The sequence below is a fragment of the Trematosphaeria pertusa genome (assembly GCF_010094035.1).
Source record: "Trematosphaeria pertusa strain CBS 122368 unplaced genomic scaffold BU26scaffold_15, whole genome shotgun sequence".
Classification (NCBI taxonomy): Eukaryota; Fungi; Ascomycota; class Dothideomycetes; order Pleosporales; family Trematosphaeriaceae; genus Trematosphaeria; species Trematosphaeria pertusa.
This window is the reverse complement of record NW_022987226.1, coordinates 1,066,277-1,082,659: the sequence shown is the minus strand read 5'-3', so window position 1 is coordinate 1,082,659 and position 16,383 is coordinate 1,066,277. Positions and strand designations below refer to the sequence as shown.

The 16,383-nt window shown below is 57.0% G+C and overlaps 7 protein-coding genes across 7 annotated transcripts; 4 read left to right on the top strand and 3 right to left on the bottom strand.

Moving 5' to 3' along the window:
• Positions 1–962: 962 nt before the first annotated feature.
• On the bottom strand, positions 963–2,272 carry BU26DRAFT_523069 (ubiquitin-conjugating enzyme E2-16 kDa). The gene is made up of 3 exons (XM_033829952.1): positions 1,940–2,272; positions 1,776–1,889; positions 963–1,715 (listed from the first exon to the last, which is right to left on the bottom strand). The coding sequence occupies exons 1-3, from the start codon at positions 1,970–1,972 to the stop codon at positions 1,401–1,403; spliced, it is 462 nt and encodes a 153-aa protein (XP_033679421.1). The 5' UTR covers positions 1,973–2,272; the 3' UTR covers positions 963–1,400.
• On the top strand, positions 1,895–3,267 carry BU26DRAFT_101077 (uncharacterized protein). Its single transcript, XM_033819295.1, has one exon. It carries the CDS (start codon positions 2,196–2,198, stop codon positions 2,886–2,888), a length of 693 nt encoding a protein of 230 aa, XP_033679420.1. The 5' UTR covers positions 1,895–2,195; the 3' UTR covers positions 2,889–3,267.
• A 379-nt stretch (positions 3,268–3,646) lies between these two features.
• Positions 3,647–4,586, top strand: BU26DRAFT_569399 (uncharacterized protein; the record flags this gene model as incomplete). Its single annotated transcript, XM_033833886.1, has 2 exons — positions 3,647–4,485; positions 4,559–4,586. The coding sequence occupies 2 exons, from the start codon at positions 3,647–3,649 to the stop codon at positions 4,584–4,586; spliced, it is 867 nt and encodes a 288-aa protein (XP_033679419.1).
• Positions 4,587–6,402: 1,816 nt separating this feature from the next.
• BU26DRAFT_435550 (HSF-type DNA-binding domain-containing protein) lies at positions 6,403–8,311 on the bottom strand (the record flags this gene model as incomplete). Its single annotated transcript, XM_033824139.1, has 6 exons — positions 6,403–7,247; positions 7,302–7,371; positions 7,421–7,767; positions 7,827–7,894; positions 7,948–8,046; positions 8,100–8,311. The coding sequence occupies 6 exons, from the start codon at positions 8,309–8,311 to the stop codon at positions 6,403–6,405; spliced, it is 1,641 nt and encodes a 546-aa protein (XP_033679418.1).
• Positions 8,312–8,922: 611 nt separating this feature from the next.
• Positions 8,923–12,409, top strand: BU26DRAFT_608844 (uncharacterized protein; the record flags this gene model as incomplete). The annotated part of the gene is made up of 5 exons (XM_033835884.1): positions 8,923–9,390; positions 10,183–10,467; positions 10,664–11,241; positions 11,422–11,913; positions 11,967–12,409. 5 exons carry the CDS (start codon positions 8,923–8,925, stop codon positions 12,154–12,156), a joined length of 2,013 nt encoding a protein of 670 aa, XP_033679417.1. The 3' UTR covers positions 12,157–12,409.
• Positions 12,410–12,670: 261 nt separating this feature from the next.
• BU26DRAFT_491953 (hypoxanthine guanine phosphoribosyltransferase) lies at positions 12,671–14,102 on the top strand. The gene is made up of 3 exons (XM_033826096.1): positions 12,671–12,759; positions 13,106–13,212; positions 13,301–14,102. The coding sequence occupies exons 1-3, from the start codon at positions 12,727–12,729 to the stop codon at positions 13,773–13,775; spliced, it is 615 nt and encodes a 204-aa protein (XP_033679416.1). The 5' UTR covers positions 12,671–12,726; the 3' UTR covers positions 13,776–14,102.
• Positions 13,574–16,294, bottom strand: BU26DRAFT_554380 (uncharacterized protein; the record flags this gene model as incomplete). The annotated part of the gene is made up of 5 exons (XM_033832261.1): positions 13,574–14,595; positions 14,650–14,830; positions 14,887–14,941; positions 15,132–15,333; positions 15,570–16,294. The coding sequence occupies 5 exons, from the start codon at positions 16,292–16,294 to the stop codon at positions 14,067–14,069; spliced, it is 1,692 nt and encodes a 563-aa protein (XP_033679415.1). The 3' UTR covers positions 13,574–14,066.
• Positions 16,295–16,383: the final 89 nt, after the last annotated feature.

Sequence of the window (16,383 nt, the reverse complement as noted above, 5' to 3'; positions counted from 1 at the left end):
TCATTCGACCGGGGAAGAGGATGTCTCGGAGGCGCCTATGCTTGCCATTGACATGTCGGGGGGCTGACGGAGTTGTGTGAGGGCGAGGGGGGCGAGGCTATGGGTCGTGAGGCGTGAGAGCTGCTCCTCTCAGCTGCGGGTGTGCGAAGATCGGGCAATGCTGTGAAAGGATTCGAGTCCGGCCTTGTGTACAAAAGCACGGCGGCAATGGCGACGCCCCGCGGGAGCTGAAAGGAACAATGCCCAAAGGAATGACTGCAAAGAGGTATAGGAAAAGAGCGTAGGCAGCTGGACGGGCGCTGGGCTGTCGCAGGAGGAGGTCAAGGTGGCAGAGGAAGTTGGTTGAGACGTTGCACGATGTCTATTAAACGTCGCGGCCCGAGCTCAAACGGGATCCGTCCCCGAAAAGGCGCCGGCCACGGGACGGAGAGCCAATTGCTGCACTGCTGGACGGGTCCAATCGCTCAATTGATTCAAGGCGCGGCGATTTGACAAGCACCGGGCCCGTAATTCTTGATTGTTCGCATCCGCGCACCCACGCTACCACGAGGCCGTTCCTCGTAAACATCGCGTCCAACGCGCCAAGACTGGCGGGTGATTAGCCGCTAGCACGTCTGCATCATTTCCACCCTGAGCCTCACCGCGGCACTCCACATTCCTCAGACGCAGGTGTCTCCATCGCCATTGTTGACAGCTCTTCTGCCACATTATTGCAGCTGCGCCGTCGTTCGCGTTGCACGTTCCGCATGAAAGGGGACGTTTCAGGGGCTGCACTTGCTTCTTACCTCACCTCGGGCGACACAGGAAAAACCACCGCTAGAAGCTGACTCGTTAAATTTGTCCGACTGCGCACACGAGCTGCCGCGGACTCCGGGCAAGTCGCGCAGGTAGGGCTGGGGAAGCTGGCTTGCGAAGGAATCCGGAAGGTTCAGGCGCTCGGGAGGCTCTCCCCGCGAACACTTCTCTGGTCGCCAACGGTGCTGCGTTAACTGAAGTGGGAAAAGCAACTGTATCTCACAATAAGACCTTCGCTTCCGAAGCAAGCATCCTCGACTGCCTTATTTTATCGCGCGATCCAGAGTGAAAATTCAGTGCTTATGACGACGTCTTCGGTGCCCACAACCAATCTCTCGGTTTGGAAGTCCGAAGCAATGTGTGATCCTATTTCTCGGGCCGCTCTACATACCATACAAAGGTACGAGACCGCAGCTCAGCTACGGACATGCCGCGTCTTCAATTCATCCGAGGCCTCGAGCACTTCCTGCTCTAGCCATGGCGTTTGTCACCGTGTGATAGACCATTCCGATGCAATTATCGCCTGAACGCCCAGAATGCATATCGGCCATGCATGATGCCACCTCTTAAGACCCCTACTATTCACCCCTATAACTGTCTATCTCTTACTTTGCATACCGCTTGACCCAGTCCTTCGCGTTCTTGTCGAACTCCTTGCGGTTCTCCTTGAACTCGTTCGCGATGGAGGGCTCGATGGCGTCGTCGGGGTTGGGCTCGATCATGAGGGTCTGGATGAGGCGGAGGACCGAAACAACCTTGTTTGGCGGCTTCCATTCGTCAGGACGCAGGAGGCCAAGGCACATCGATCCCTTGTCGTCGTTGCTAACATTGGGGTGGTATATCTTGGTCTTGAAGCTGACGACGGGCGGCTTGAACGGGTACTCGTTAGGGAAGGCAATCTCGAGCTTGAAGTGGCCACCCTATGCATCAATTAGCACGCACGAAAACTAGTGAAGGCGATCGAGAGGGCTGAGACATACGGCATAGACCGACTGGTCCGGGCCGTCTAGTAGGACTTCCCACTTGGTCATGTTCTGCTCGTTGAAGATGATTTTCATGCCCGGAGGCGTATCCGCCATGCACTCCCCGTACTCCTAGACAGATGTTAATCCACTGCACTCGCGTTGTCATACGGGGGGCTTGCCCTCATGATGCGCTTCTTGGCTCCTGTACTCATTGTGGCGGTTGTTTAGTCCTGGCAGAGGAAGTCTGAGCAAGTGTTGCCTGGATGAGGTTGGAGGCGCTCCGAGGCGGGCGCACTTTAGAAATAGAGTCGCCGCTGCTTCACGGGCGCGAGAGGGAGGACTGCAGCGAGGGAGGCGAGCGGATTCACCGGGTTTCGGGTGGTGGTCGCGAAGTTGTTGCAGAAGTAAAAGTGAAGTGGGCTGGCGGGGAAGTTGATGACGAAGAGTCAAGCTTCCCGTCCATGTGCGAGTTGGCGCCTGGCGCCTGCCGTTACAACACTTTCCCTTGGAGCCTGGATATTGTCAGACCAGTCCAGCGACTCCAGCGCCTTCACATACGTCAAATCTGTAAGCCGTTCCATTGCAGATTCCGATAACGACGTCACAGAAAGCAAGAGTACCATGGTCGGCAAGGTCTTCCTGACCATCCAATCACGCGCTCCGACGGAACATGGAAATTCGAACCGGAGCCGATTAGCCATCTCTAGAATCTCTTTATACATCCTCGGGATCCGTCGACCTCCTTCTTTCTTGTATACACAATGCGCGAGGAGAATCGACATCGGCGCTGTACCCGCAAAGAGCGTCAAGACCGGCCTTGAGCCCGACGACATGATCATTACCATCCTCAGGCGCCGAGAAATTCCTCAATCTTTCCTAGTCATATTCATCCCCTCTCCGAATTGCGCGCTCGCTCGGTCAGAACGCCCAATATGCATTTCAAGAGATGGCATATCGGCGAGGCAACTACTCCGTAGACCACGAAACCATTCCACGATGCGCCCGCTCAGCGCTATCCGTTCCCCAGACACCCGACCAGCCTCATCACCATCTGTCGCTTTTGGTCTAGGGCTGCTTAGCAAGAAAAGGCGTACCCAGCTTCCAACATGGCCAGTCCAGCCCTGGTGAGTCACGATAGAGGCCGCCCGCACTTCCGGTCACACATCCGCTGCGGGACGCATGTCGTGGAACAGGACGCGGCATGAGGCGCGCCTGGAACGGTATGCTTTCGTCGGCTTCATTCTCCCTCAGAGCGTGCTGTCTTCCGTCTTTCCGCCTGTGTTTCGTTTCAATGATCTTCCATTCGTCTATCTCAATGAGGCTGAACGACGTCAGCCCCAGTGCGTTGTCGCTTGGCGCAGATGCAGCCAAAGATACAGCAACCCTGCATGGCAGGACTGGGAACGTCCTCCATCTCTCCCGTCCTCCACCGAATCAAGACGAGCAAAACAACGCGGCCTTGCTGCCTGGCACCACGGCTCTATCCAGTAGCACAGCGCACGCGCGCAATTGACGAATAGAACAGCACGAGATGCATGCACTGCCCTCGCACAGACGCTATCAGGCTGCAGGGGACGTGACTTGGCAGGGCGCTGTATAAAAGGCCGGCCTCCCCCACCGCTCGCACGCCACGCCTCACGACAAGACCCCAGAGCCAGACAACCCGCTGTGTGCTATCTTCTCTTCCCCAAGATTAGATAACACACAAAGCCCTTCGGATTTCTCGCCGCACTTTTTCCCGCAAAGTCGCGAACAGAACATCTGAGGGCTTCCGGAGCTCTCCCGCATCCAAGCTGCGTCGCACTAACCTGTCCACTCTTTACCAGACACTTCGTCGCTCGCTCCGTCGCTCGCTTTCACGATCTCGCGCTTCGCTGTCCGCCAACATGTTCGGAAAACGCTCCTTTGCCAGCTCAAAGGACCGCTCGGGCAAGATAACCAAACAGCCGAAGAGATCGTTTCGCGAGACGTCATCGTCCAAGCACAAGCAGTCGATACTCGAGAAGATGGAGTCTGTGCGCATGGACAGTCCGATGATGGGCAGCGAGGGCGACTACTCGCCCAGCCTCACGTCCGCCATCGTGACCATAGTCGTTGGCCCCGACCAGCGCCTGTTCGCCGCACACGAAGACGTCCTCTGCCACTCCCCGTTCTTCGCCGAAGCACTACGGGGCCAGTTCTTCGAGTCCACCAATCGCCGCATCGACCTGCCGACGGAGGAGCCCGAGATCTTCTCCTGCATCCTCGAGTACCTGTACAAGGGCGACTACTACCCGCGCCTTGTGCACGACAAGCGCCGGCAAACCTGGATGCTCGAGGGCGCAGTGTCGAGCCCGGACCCGTCCAAAAATGGCGACCGCGTAGCCGCCGTCGAGCCAACCTTCTTCCACTCCGGCGTCGGCGACATTCTTCTCCGCGACACGGCCGTGTACTGCGCCGCCGACCGGTACGGCCTCGAAGAGCTCAAAAGGCTCTCCCTGCGCAAGCAGGGCCTGCAGAGCGGGATCGAGGTCGGCACCATCCTGCGCAGCGCCCGCTATGCCTACGAGAACACGCCGGACAGTGATAGCAGGCTGCGCGCTCATTACCTCGCGCTGATTATCCGCAGCCGCAAAACGTTCAAGCGTAGTGGAACCATGCAGATGGAAATGGAGATTGGGGGGAAATTGTTCTTTGACCTGTTCGTGGCCATGTGTAATCATGTCGATGATATCGTGGATGCGAGGTGAGCTCTCGGGGCGCTCTCCTTCCTCCCGTCCACGCTCCCCCCTTCATCAGCACTAACATTGATCTCGTAGCAACGCCCGCACCCCGAAATCCATCTAAAGGTTCCACAAAGGCCCGTACTCGTCAAGCCGAACACGCAAATCACCCACGGCATCTCCTTCTCGCGCGCTCAAATTGCCAATTCCAGCGACACGCTACCCACGCAACTCGCTCTCTCGCGCTTCACCCACAAAAACCCAGAAAAAAACATGGATCGGATTGACTCCCCTCCGGTGCTTTCCTCGGCGTTCTGTCTGAATCACGGCCTGCAAGTTGCATCATCATTTCCACTCCCTGTTAACCCCCGTGGCGTTGCATTTGCTTACCCCCGATATTCTCTCTCCCGCTCCACCCCATTTCCTGCACGAAGATGACTGCACTTTCCTTACTTCCGCCCCCTCCCGCTTGCGGGAGAGTACATGACTCAGCAAACTGCGTTTCCTTTGTTATTTGCTAGCTGGTGGAGTTGCGCACAGTGTTGTTGTAAGCAGTAGGAAAGGAAAGGGATAGGGACCTTCATTTCCGGAGCATTATTGGTTCTGCGCTGGTTGAGAAGCACTCGTTGCTGGATGGGACTTCCCTAGTAGTTCCTGCGGAGCGAAACGGAGGTCTCGAAGCGGGACAGATTGATCGAGACCGCTTGGATGTTGGGAGATTGGCGGCGGAGAAAGGTTAGCGGTGTAATGAGACAATTTGGTCGCCGCTATGCTTGTGTGCTTTTTTTGTTTGCTGCGAGCTTGTGCACGCGATGTCTGCTACAGAGGTAAGGTGAGGTTGTGACGCCGAGCCCCGGCTCGCGGAGAGTGGTGATGTCTCGCATGTGGCTCACATCTAGGCCTTTCCGTAACGTCTTCGCGCCGATTCATGATCCCTACCGATCCAGCAGCCCCAGCTCTTGCGAGTCACGCCCCCAGAGGGATCGCAAACGGTGTGCTGACGTTCCATGTCCAGCATCACGGAACGGAAAATTTACCGACTTACGGCCGATCCTTGAGGAGGATGACAGATCTCACACTTGCTCTCAGACTGTACGCGCGCGGACAAGCCGAATTCCGAGTCAGCGTGCTCGGCAGGGCTTCTGATACTTCATCAAAGCGAGTGACACGCGTTGCTACTAGGGTGGATGCGCCACTTTACACCTTGAAGACGGTTCACCATAGGCGATGACGCCTGGATGGAAGAACCCAAGAACGACGGGTATACGCGGAGGATGTGAGCTATCCCTCCATTTTGACAGCGAGCTAGATAGACTGAGGGAGCGGAACTCCTAAGCAATGCCTCTTCTCGTAGAGGGGTACATCCCTCTTCCCTTCCTAAACAACACCTCATTAAGGAGACCAAAGTCCAGACAGCGCCAAAGAGAGTGCGTACGCCGCCGCTAGTAGATAGATATCGCGCAACCAGATTAACAATAGCCAATATGACGGGACGGACATCAACATTTCGTAAGATGAGAGGGGTAAACCCCGAACGACAGGAGAAGGATGAGCGAGTACTGGCTAACAGCCACTGTGCGCTTGGAGGTATCCAAAAAGCGGGGATATATGAAAAGATACCTCCCACAGATGCGCGTGACACCGCGCGTATGCCTCTTCGCGTTCATGTGATAGGTGACGAAAGCCTTTTTGGTACGAATGGAGATGAGAAATTAGTGGAGGAAGATTTTTGCGACATAGAAAGGAGAAACAGAATAAGCGAAGTAAACAATAAAAAGCAAGTCCGCATGACCAAGGATAATCCGAAATAGCAAAACGTAGATATGGTCGTGACGGGAGACGCGCAGGTCGAATCAGAGCGCTGCCTCCATGGTATCAGCACGTACTAGTACATGATTAAAATATGCTGGCGAGATCAGTCGAGTTCAGTTGGCGGTTCGTCACTGCATCCGCTTTCGCTTGCGGGCCTCGTCCGGATCATCTTCGTCCGCTCGCTCTTGCGTGTCGGCGGGGTTGAGCAAGGAATGTACATTGGAGGCCATGCTAGAGCGACGCGTAGGCGGACCGGGGGTGTCGATGCCCTTGAAGGGGTAGCGAGCTCCTGGGAGCGACCAGCTGCTGTCCGCGCTTAGTGTGGACGGAGTAGTATCGCTTGTCAAAGGTGGAGTTCCTTGACGAGACGACTGTTGGCGAGGACCGCGGGGCAGCTGGTACGACTCCAAAGCATCCCGGAGCTGCTGGTCGCCACCTCCGATAGGCGGCCGATGGGGCGACGAGGGCCATTGGGATGAATTCTGGCCGGATGTATACGGTGAGTGCGAGGGCGGCTGTGGCTGCCAACCGTGCGTGCGTATATCTGCCGAGGTATGCCGCCTATACAGATTATAAGGCGGGGATGAGCTGCTCCCTAAATTGCTCCCCAGAGTCCCACCCGGATGCTGGATAGACGGTGGAGGAGGTGGGGGTGGCTGGTGGCTCGCTGGGGTCCTGGCTGAAGATGGCGAGTAATTACCCGTACCTATTGAGCCGTATCGACGCGGAGAAATCGCAATATGGGCCGGGACCGGAGGCTTAAATGGGGCTTGGCGCGGAGGCAGACCGGCTAACGACCCTCGGCGGGATTCAGGAAAATTATCCTGGGGCATCTGTCGCGGGGAAAGAGGGGGTTGGTTGCCGTTGTCGACCTGCATGAAGAAGGGTTGGCGTGCCGAGAGGGGCTCTTCTGGAGCTTCAAGAGCACGCAGCATTTCCGTTTGGCGGGCAATGTCGCGCTGCATCAAGCAAACTAGGCGGATGGTAAGTAGGTAGTGCGAATAGAGTATAGGCAAAATGCACTAACCATCCTTGTGGATCTGACTTTCCGGGTCTGGCATTAAGGTCATAATATAATTTGCGAGGTCATGGTTCCACTACCCGTACATTAGCTGATGTCGATCGAGTCCCGACACATCGACGAACCTGGTGGCATCGCATCATGCCCTCCATCAGGAGCATGTTCTTCTGATTGAGATAGGCGCAGCTGTCCTCCGAGCGCTGCATGCGCGCGTGCATGTCGTACAGGCTATGTTCTAGGACGTTTAGTCGTGATTCGACCGGATCAGGCATCGGCTCGACAGGTGCTCCGGCCGGCGGGCCGGAGAGGACTTTGGGCGTCGAGAAGGAATCGCGGTGGATGAGCGCGTGCCGCGAGGCCCGTCGCTTGATCTCCCGCAGTCCCACCAGGTCCCCGCGCTTGAAGCTGCCGTTGCCGTGTTTGAATTCCCACAGTGGCGAGTCAGGAGACCCGGTGTGGAAAACATCGCTCACTGCGCTACGTTTCAGCACGGCCTGCGCGTGGATGTGTATCGTCTCGCTGAATGCCTACCTTTGTGGAAGCCGTACATGTTTAACTGGCGGACGAATGAGGAAATGTTAGTGTGCTTGAAGTACGATCTACAGACCCGGTTAGATATATTAAAAGAGGTCAAAGCTCCAGATGCACGTACGACAGGACTTTGGAAAACTCGCTTGAAGGTGACATGACAAAGCTCTCGTTGCTGCTGGACCATGAAATGAGGTGCTGAATGCTTTGGTCTTCAAGCATGCTGTAGTCGCGTTAGCGGTCGCATCCAGCCGCGCAGCAATAGGGCAGACGCACTTGTATAGCTTGTGAATAAAGGCAGTCTGGACGACCTTTGGCTGCTGTGCGGCCGCGGCAGCCCCTACCGGCGTAGAACTGCCATTTCCGTTTGTAGTCTTCTCCGGTTCCCCGATTGTAGGCGGCTCCTGGGCTATTCCATTGCGCTCCCCCACCGGGCTGCTCAGCACAGGCGGGCCCATGGTGGGGAGCGTCGAAGGCGTGATGTCCATGGGGTCTCGCGGCGGCGTCAGGTTCGACGAGCTCGCGGAGGACGGCAGGATGGGAATGGACTTGTGCAGTCCCTGGTGGTGCGGATCGGCTGAGAAGGGGCTCCGACGAGCTTCGGCGACAGAGGCCATGGCTGCGCTCGACGGTGCGCAGAGCAGCTCTCGGTGTTAGAGGGGGCTCCCAGGGGGAAGCTGGCGTCGAGATTCGGCTCGTAGGGCGGGCTCCTGATATATCAATGCAGCACTCCCGCGCAGTCCCCAATTGCTGGCTGCGAGCAGAGTGCTGTGCGCTCAATCCCGATACTCAATACGGCGGTCCCAATGCAGGTGCTGGGTGTACCATAGCACGAGGCGCAAGCGATCGGGCGGGGCGGCGCTGGCTCGGGGGAGCATTCGACGAGAGATAGTGTGTGTGTGTGTGCAAAGTGCGTTGCGGGAGCGGGACGGTGTGACTGGCGGGCCGTCGTAGGGAGGGCGTGGGATCTTTAGGGGCGGACGCGCGGGCGTTCCAGAAGGTGCACGCAGAGGCCACAGCTGGTCTTTGTCGGATTGGGGAGGTGCCGTGAACGCCAGGAGCTACCGCGCGGAAGGAGCTGTCCACTGTCCTGCAACAAATGACGGGCGGCAGGGTGTGCGCGGTTGCAGGCTTCCAGCGTCTGGAGTGGCCTTCGCTGCAGATGCGCGATCAGAGCAGCAGGAGGTGGTGCGTGGAAGCTTGGCGAAAGGAGGAGGTTAGGTTTGGGATGGCAGCGGACCGCGGCGATGCGAGTGTCGCAAATGCTCCCTGGAGGGCCCAGGCACGGGCCGGGGTGGAGGAAGCTTGGAAGCGCGCAAAACCAGCAGCGTTCCCCGTGGTCTTGCGCAATAATGCACAAGGCCTGGCTACGGGGAGATCGCGGGCAGTGGTCAGTCCTGGGGGCGAGCAACAGAGCATCCAGAGGCCTTTGCGCGGGACGCACGAGGACGGTCAGACGCAGGCGACGGCTGGGGATCTGGAGGTTCAAGACTTAAAGGCGCAGGGCGACGGGGTCTCGATTCCGGCTCTCTCGCCAGCGGTGCTTGGGAGCGGCCTGACTGCCGTTGTAGGCCCGCGTCTCCACGCCCGTCGCCAAATATTCCCAGAGAGACTGGCCGCGGATTTGCCCATGCCGCCCGCCGCTGGGCGATGCTCTGCCGAAAAGCCCCCCTGTCCATCATCCATCGCGCGCACAGGCGACCCAGGCCTCCTCCTCGCTGATGAAACCGCCGCTGGCGGGCGCTATACCTGGCCGCTGTATTTCTGCTATAGCCTCCAGCGTGAGTGTCGCGCTGCAGTGCAGTCTCTGTGAAGATATGCGCAGCGACATATAATGCGTGCTATTATTGCTATTATTGGCGCCGCTGGGCGCTCGTGAGATGGAGGAGCGACTCCGCCTACCACGAACGGCGGAGCGTCTGGCACTATGCCTGCACCAGAAGCTCCTCGAGGCTCGAGCAGTACTCTCCCGCGACCGAGTCGGCAGGTCCGATCAGATGCGTGCATGCGCACACAGCAGGCTCAAACGCTAGCCGCCACGAGGGGCGTTCGCGCTGTGCGACGCTTGACCTGCCTCGCTGCTAGCGATCGGCTTGCCCGCCGTCACCACTGCTGGAGTGCGGGACCGAAGATCTCGCGGTCGCTTGGATGCCACCACGCACGGACGCGTTCCTGTTCGGGTCCAGCTTCGGCACGAGTCACGTCTCCCCACCTCCACCACCACCATCGTCAAGGTCGCCTGTTACAGTTGCGCCGCCTGGTCGCAGCGACCCTAGCCCGTCATTCCCGGCAATCGGCCGCTGATCCAAGCGACAGAAGGCTCTAGCAATCAGCTCGGAACCGCTACTGGAGTGCATAGGCAAGCCTGAAGACTGTCAAGGAGCGTTCCGAGGTTGTCTACGAGGGCTCAATGATGGACACGGCCGCCATGATTCAGACATTCCGGGGACTACCAAGACACTCCCGCATGGAAGCTCTCGAAGCAATTGTCACCGAGGAGCTGACCCCGTACGAATGGCGCGCTCTGCAGACCATCGTCAACGCCAGGACCTTCCAGTTCGATATGATCGGCGCCCTGCCGACAGAGCTCGTAGCTCTGGTGTTTTCATATCTGGATACCACAACTCCATACCGCCTTCAAATAGTGAGGACTCCCGCACCATGCTGTTGATACTCTGCACGTCACCACCACGACCCAACATTCGTGGGCCCGTAAGCGGCGCCGAGTGCCTTCAGGCTCGGCAACTCTCGGTCGCTCTGATGCAGAACTGATCCGGCGGGTGCTGACCTGCAGTAGTCAAGTGTTCTACTCTGCTATGATTACGCTAAATACGCCGTAGGTCTCCAAGCGCTGGAACAGTCTCCTTCGGAGCCCGGATATCTTGAAGCCGAGCTTGAAGGCCTGGTGCGATGGGACCTTCGAAGGAGACTACGAGCTTTGTACGCGGAAAGCACAGAATATACACCGATTCCGTACCGGAAACTTCGTCGACGTCTATACCATTCCAGGCGAGGATACAGCCTCGTCTGCGGGTGATATCACATTGGTTGGAGACCTTTTAGTCGGCCAATCGAGCGTCCGCACATTGCTAGCCTACAACCTGCGCACACGAAAATCCTGGCGAACCCAAGGTGACGCCCGGGAGCGTATCATCGCTGTCGCCTTATCTGATCAGCTCGTTGCTTACGCCACAATGTTGAATGCATGCTACGTGTCGGATCTATCCGGTGGACAGAAGAAGAAGTTCAAGCTCACTAACGGCATGTTCGAAATTCTCACCTGCCGTGGACGGACGGTAGTATGTGGAGGTCTTGGAAAAGATGCTGCGAGAATCTATATATGGGATTTCGATCTCCAACGGGGGAAGTCTTTACAGATCGATTATCAGCAGTCACCTTTCGTGCATCGCGTTAACGAGTAAGTAGTACCTGTCCGTTTCCTTTTTTGGACTCCACACATACCTTCGTAGCTCGGTCCTGGCTTGGGAAAGCCACCCCTGAAGGCTTTCGAGGAGTGAGAACATAGACGTGTGGGGATGTTAGCTCCCTTTTGTACTAAATCCAAGACATTTGCTAACGCGTGCCGCGACTTTTACAGCTGCATGTTCAGGCAGATGAAGATCCTCCCAGACCCGCAGTCACAGACGTTCGTCGTGATGACGAGCGACAAATGCGCGCGCGGAGCCTGCCTGCATGATGCTTCTGATGTCCGATGCTCAATTCATTATACTCGCTTCACGTTCGATGGCCAGCCGATTCAAAACGGCCGACTACAACTTCCAGGATTTCCAGGCATAGACCTCGTCGGTTTTCGGCCGGTGGACAGACGCGGGGGTTTCTCTCTTGAAGCAGCAGCTCGCCGTCCCCGTGAGCTTGGTGATTGCCTGATATTCCTCCAGTTCAATGAACATCTGCACACATTTGTGAGCCCGAATTGCCCGGTGTCGAACCCTGGTCCATGGGTTAAGGCAAGAACTTCGTGGTGGGAAGACTCATTTTACCAAGTCCTTCCTGATATAGGCACGCTGCCAATCGGGACCTCGCAGACCGATACGCCAGAGACGGTCCTTCTGGCTCATCTAGGAACCAGGTAAGTTGAGAGACCTCAACAAATGTGAGAAGATTTTTCTTAACACATCGCAGCGAAGGGTTCAGATTCAAGCCGATACTACGGGAAAGGGGATCTAACAATTCCCAGCGTCCGGCAGGGTACGGGAATAGGTACTTAAGGCTGCTTGTCAACGATAAGTACGCCGTCGTAGTCGATCAGGGTTTTGAGGTGCCGTGTTCAATCAAAGTCGTCTCCTTCGAAGCAGAGCAAAACAGGAATTGAGAGCAGACCGTAAGCCGGCCTTGCTTCCGGTCCTTGGTGGACTTTAGAGATAGTGACGCTCAAGATGAGAGATATGAGGAGTGGTATAGAGGCAGGATGGGGATGGATGGATGCTGTCAGCTTCGGGCCGCATGGCCCTGGTCTCGGGGACGCCGGTACTGCAGGACTATATATGATTGTCAGCAAGAGTAACTTTACTCTTGCATCTGCAATGTAAATGTCATCGGTCACTCGCATTGCAGCAGTGCCGGATAGTAGAACAGCCACATAATGCTACTTCGATGTGACTTCTTCTGTCCCCCCAAAAGGGGTCCCTGCAAGCCTGCAATCGGTGAATAGCACGTGCCTCCATCTGCGCCCTGCCCGTCACACTGCAAAATTCCCCGCAGCTAGCCCAATCGCCTCTAGCGCGGGGCTCCGACCATTCCATGCATATCCACTCTCGCGGCCACCTCCGAAGATCTTCGTTGACTCTCAACCCGTCAAGAAATTTTCGAGAGCTTCCACCGCGCCTTGCACCCCCTCTGGAACGCCCTGCAGAAGGCCAACCCCCAGGAAACGCCCGCCATCATGGTTGAGAAGATCTACGTCACATATAACCAGGTACGTGCATTTGCATCAAGATTCGGCGCCTTTCCTGCTCTTTCTGAAACGCGTGCGCCGGTAACTGCCTGTACCGCTGCAAGTACCTATATTCCTTCCCACTACCGTACCTGCTCCGTACTACGAAACAGAAAGGAATGGCGCATGCGGCATGAGCATTTATGCTTTGCGCGCGCATAAGACGCAGGGCTGTCTGCTATACATCTGCAGCGCTGCGGCGTGTCTGTTCCGTTCCGTGTAGTTTGCTTGCTTGCTTTTACCCTGGTGCCCTGCTCACTTTATCCACGCAACGTTATACTGGGGTGCAAGGAGAGAGCCAGAGGGAGCTAATGCGGGGCGCAAATAGGTGCACAAGCTGTGCCAGAACTCGGCGGAGCAGATCCTGAATGAGTTCAATCCGCAGCTGATGGTGGCTATTGGGGGTGGCGGGTATGTGCCGGCGCGGATTCTACGGTGCGTACCTCCAGGGCTACCCAATTGCCTCGAGTCCTCCTGGAGTGGTCGCTTGGAGGAGCCGCAGGGCTGACAGCGTAGCGTATAGCTCCTTCCTCAAGAAGCCCAACCACCCCAACATCCCCATCCAAGCCATCGGCCTCTCGCTCTACGAATCCCTCGGCACCGACCCCGTCGAGGCGCCTGGCACGCGCGTAACCCGCACCCAATGGCTCGATCTGTCCTCGCTCGAAATGGCCAACCTCATCGGCAAGAACGTGCTCATTGTCGATGAGGTGGACGACACCAGGACCACTCTCGAATACGCCGTCCGCGAGCTGGAAAAGGACGTGCTGGAGGCGCAGAAGCACGCGGGCAGGATGGACGAGAAGACGACGTTTAACATCTTCGTGCTGCACAACAAGGACAAGAAGAAGAAGGGCGGCCTGCCGCAGGTGATTGCCGACGGCAGGTATCTTGCGGCGCAGACCGTGGGCGATGTGTGGATCTGCTATCCGTGGGAGGCGATCGATATTGAGGAGCATGACCGGCTGAGTAGGCTGCAGGAGGAGCAGAAGAAGTAATATCACTTGCGGGGAGCAATGGGTGTAGAATCACTTCAACAATAGAGAGTCAAGAGCCTCAGAGAGTAGTCCGCGTGGAACTTCCGCAGCCGTGTGTTCATTATGGACGTGGCTATCCAATCTCTTACCGAGACCTCGGAGATTCGCCTAGCTAAATGTAGCAGGCAGTGTCTCGCCGTCATTCAAGTTCCCGATCCCAAACGCCATAAACATAAATACATGAGTGGGCTAATGGTAGCCTGATATGTGCAACCATCCCGGAAAGCCAAGAAGCTGTCGTGCTTCACCGACCTAGAGGAACCATGCAGCGACCATGAAGCTGAGCACCAATGCCATGAGCGACATCTCAACGCGCCCAGCACCTCCCTTGCCCGTCGCCTCCTCTTTCTTGTCTAGCTCAGTGTAGACGGTAGAATAGACCTTGACAACCTCATCTCCTTTCTCAGCGCGAACGCGAGCAGGGACGTGATATGCGCCGGTGGGATCGTCCGTGGGGACGCCCGTCGCAGCGTACGACGAATTGTGCCACGTGGGAGGCGTGTAGAAGACTCCGCTGGTCGTCCCGTTGACAGGCGCGGTGAGGCTGAGCGTGGGGAAGTCAGACAGCTCGCGGGTGATAGTCTTGGTGACCTGAATCGTGGAGGTGACGTGCGTCGTGGTCGTGGCAACCTGTGAGCTCGTGCTGTGCTCTGAGGCGCTCCCGGAGGGAGTAGGCGAGGGCGGAGGCCCAGTGGAGGACGGAGGTGCCTGATGCACGGTCTTGGTGATGATGACGGTAGAAGGAGAGACGAGCGTGGTCGTGGCGGGTTGCTCGGTTGGGCTGGTTTGGCTTTGTTAGTGCATGAAGTGAGAAAATGAAGGGAAAGTTGTTTACGGGGAAGAACCAGCACCGGTCTCGATCACAGTCGGAGTGACCGTGACGGTTTTGGTGACCGTGACGTGGATCGTCTTGTCCGGGCAAAGGTAGGTCAAGACCGTGACTTGACCAGCCATCGTCGCCTCTCCGGTGCAGAGGCTAGGCAGCGGAGCGCAGTCTTCGCCCGCGGCGAAAGCCGCTTCAAATTCGATCAGATTAGCAAAATGTGCTCAAGGAATTCAGGCTGAGACTTACCAAGGGCGAGGAAGAGAGCGACCATGCGCTTGAGAGCCATGGTGATGAAGGAGAGCTAAAGCACGGTCAGCAGCAGAAGACACCCCTCCTCCAGCTCCCTCCTCCCGTCACCCTCCACCTCCCCTCCAAGCCCAGCACCCAGCCCAAACCTCCCAGCAGCAAGACATCCCAAACCCGACCCAAAAGATAGCAGATGGCAGCGGCAGACAGTGGCAGACAGCAGCAGAAACAGATCAGGTACTTACTGAGAGTAGGTGTGTAGAGAGTGTGGTGGCCAAGGGAGCAGTAGAGAGTGTGATGTTTTGGTAAAGCTTTCGAGCAGCGGTGGGCCGTCGAGTAAATGAGCCCGTTGCTAGCGCGGTCTTGGCACGACGTGACCGGCCTTCACTGCGTGATCGTGCAACCATTGCTGATCCAACCATGGCCTGCGGAAAGGATGCTGAAGCACTCCAGGCTGAGTTTTACAAATCCCAATACGACGGCTAGGTTGACTAGTGGAAAGGGGTGTGAAGTACTCCAGGCTGAGTTTCACAAACTCCAACGTGACAACTGGGTTGAGAAGTGGAAAGGGATCTGAAGCACTTCAGGCTGATCTTTACAAACTCCAACATGACCGTTAGGTTGACTAGTGGAAAAGTGTCTGAAGTACTCCAGGATGGGCAATACCAGTTCAATCTCCATACATCTCCGTCAAGTGATTCAGCATCTTCCGCTGCAGTTCGAGGAGTTCCTCCTTTGCGATCGTTCCCTCCTCAACGCCGAAGAATGGTACGCCCAAGCTCTTTAACTGCGCAGACTGCGACTCGACCATCCGTCGGGAAGCCCGGTACACCTTCTGATCGTATTCACCCAGCTCCTCCATTTCACGCTCTGGCGTCCGGAGTGGCGTTGTGTTGTCGAGAAGCCCCGGAAGAGATAATGCTCTGTGCATCTGCTCATTCTCCCGCTTGGCCTCTTGGTCGTCGAGCAGGCGCTGACGTCCAGCTTCCCAGTCCTTGACATTCCGCTCTTGGTCCTTCATCAATTTCTGGACCGTAGCGACGAAGCTAGGGTTCTGGGTGGCAGTCTTGGTGACGCACCGAAGGCCCTGCTTCCATTCCGTAATCGTGGCGGGGTCGACAGTGGGAGTCGAAGCCCGGTCTTGTATTGCTGGAGGCTGGCGATTCTGGGGAGCGGGTCTACCGCTCAGCCTCGGATCCAGGTATTGCTCATGTCCGAATGGTATGCCGGTCTGCGCGGGGTGGTGCGACGCAGGAAGCTCCGTTTGGCCTTGGTCCTGACTCAGATATGGATGTTGTTGTTGTTGACTGCCCGGGGCCGCACTTTGCGTCCTTGGAAGATTTGCCAGTGTCTGGAGGATCTGTGCTAGGTCTAGGCTTGGCTGGTCTCCGTTTTCCTCGTCCGCCATCTTTCCGGTTGGAGTCCCTCAAAAGCTGATCCGATAAAGTCCGAGGGCGATGAAGAGGGCCTCAGGTGGAAGCGCGCGAACAGCTATAT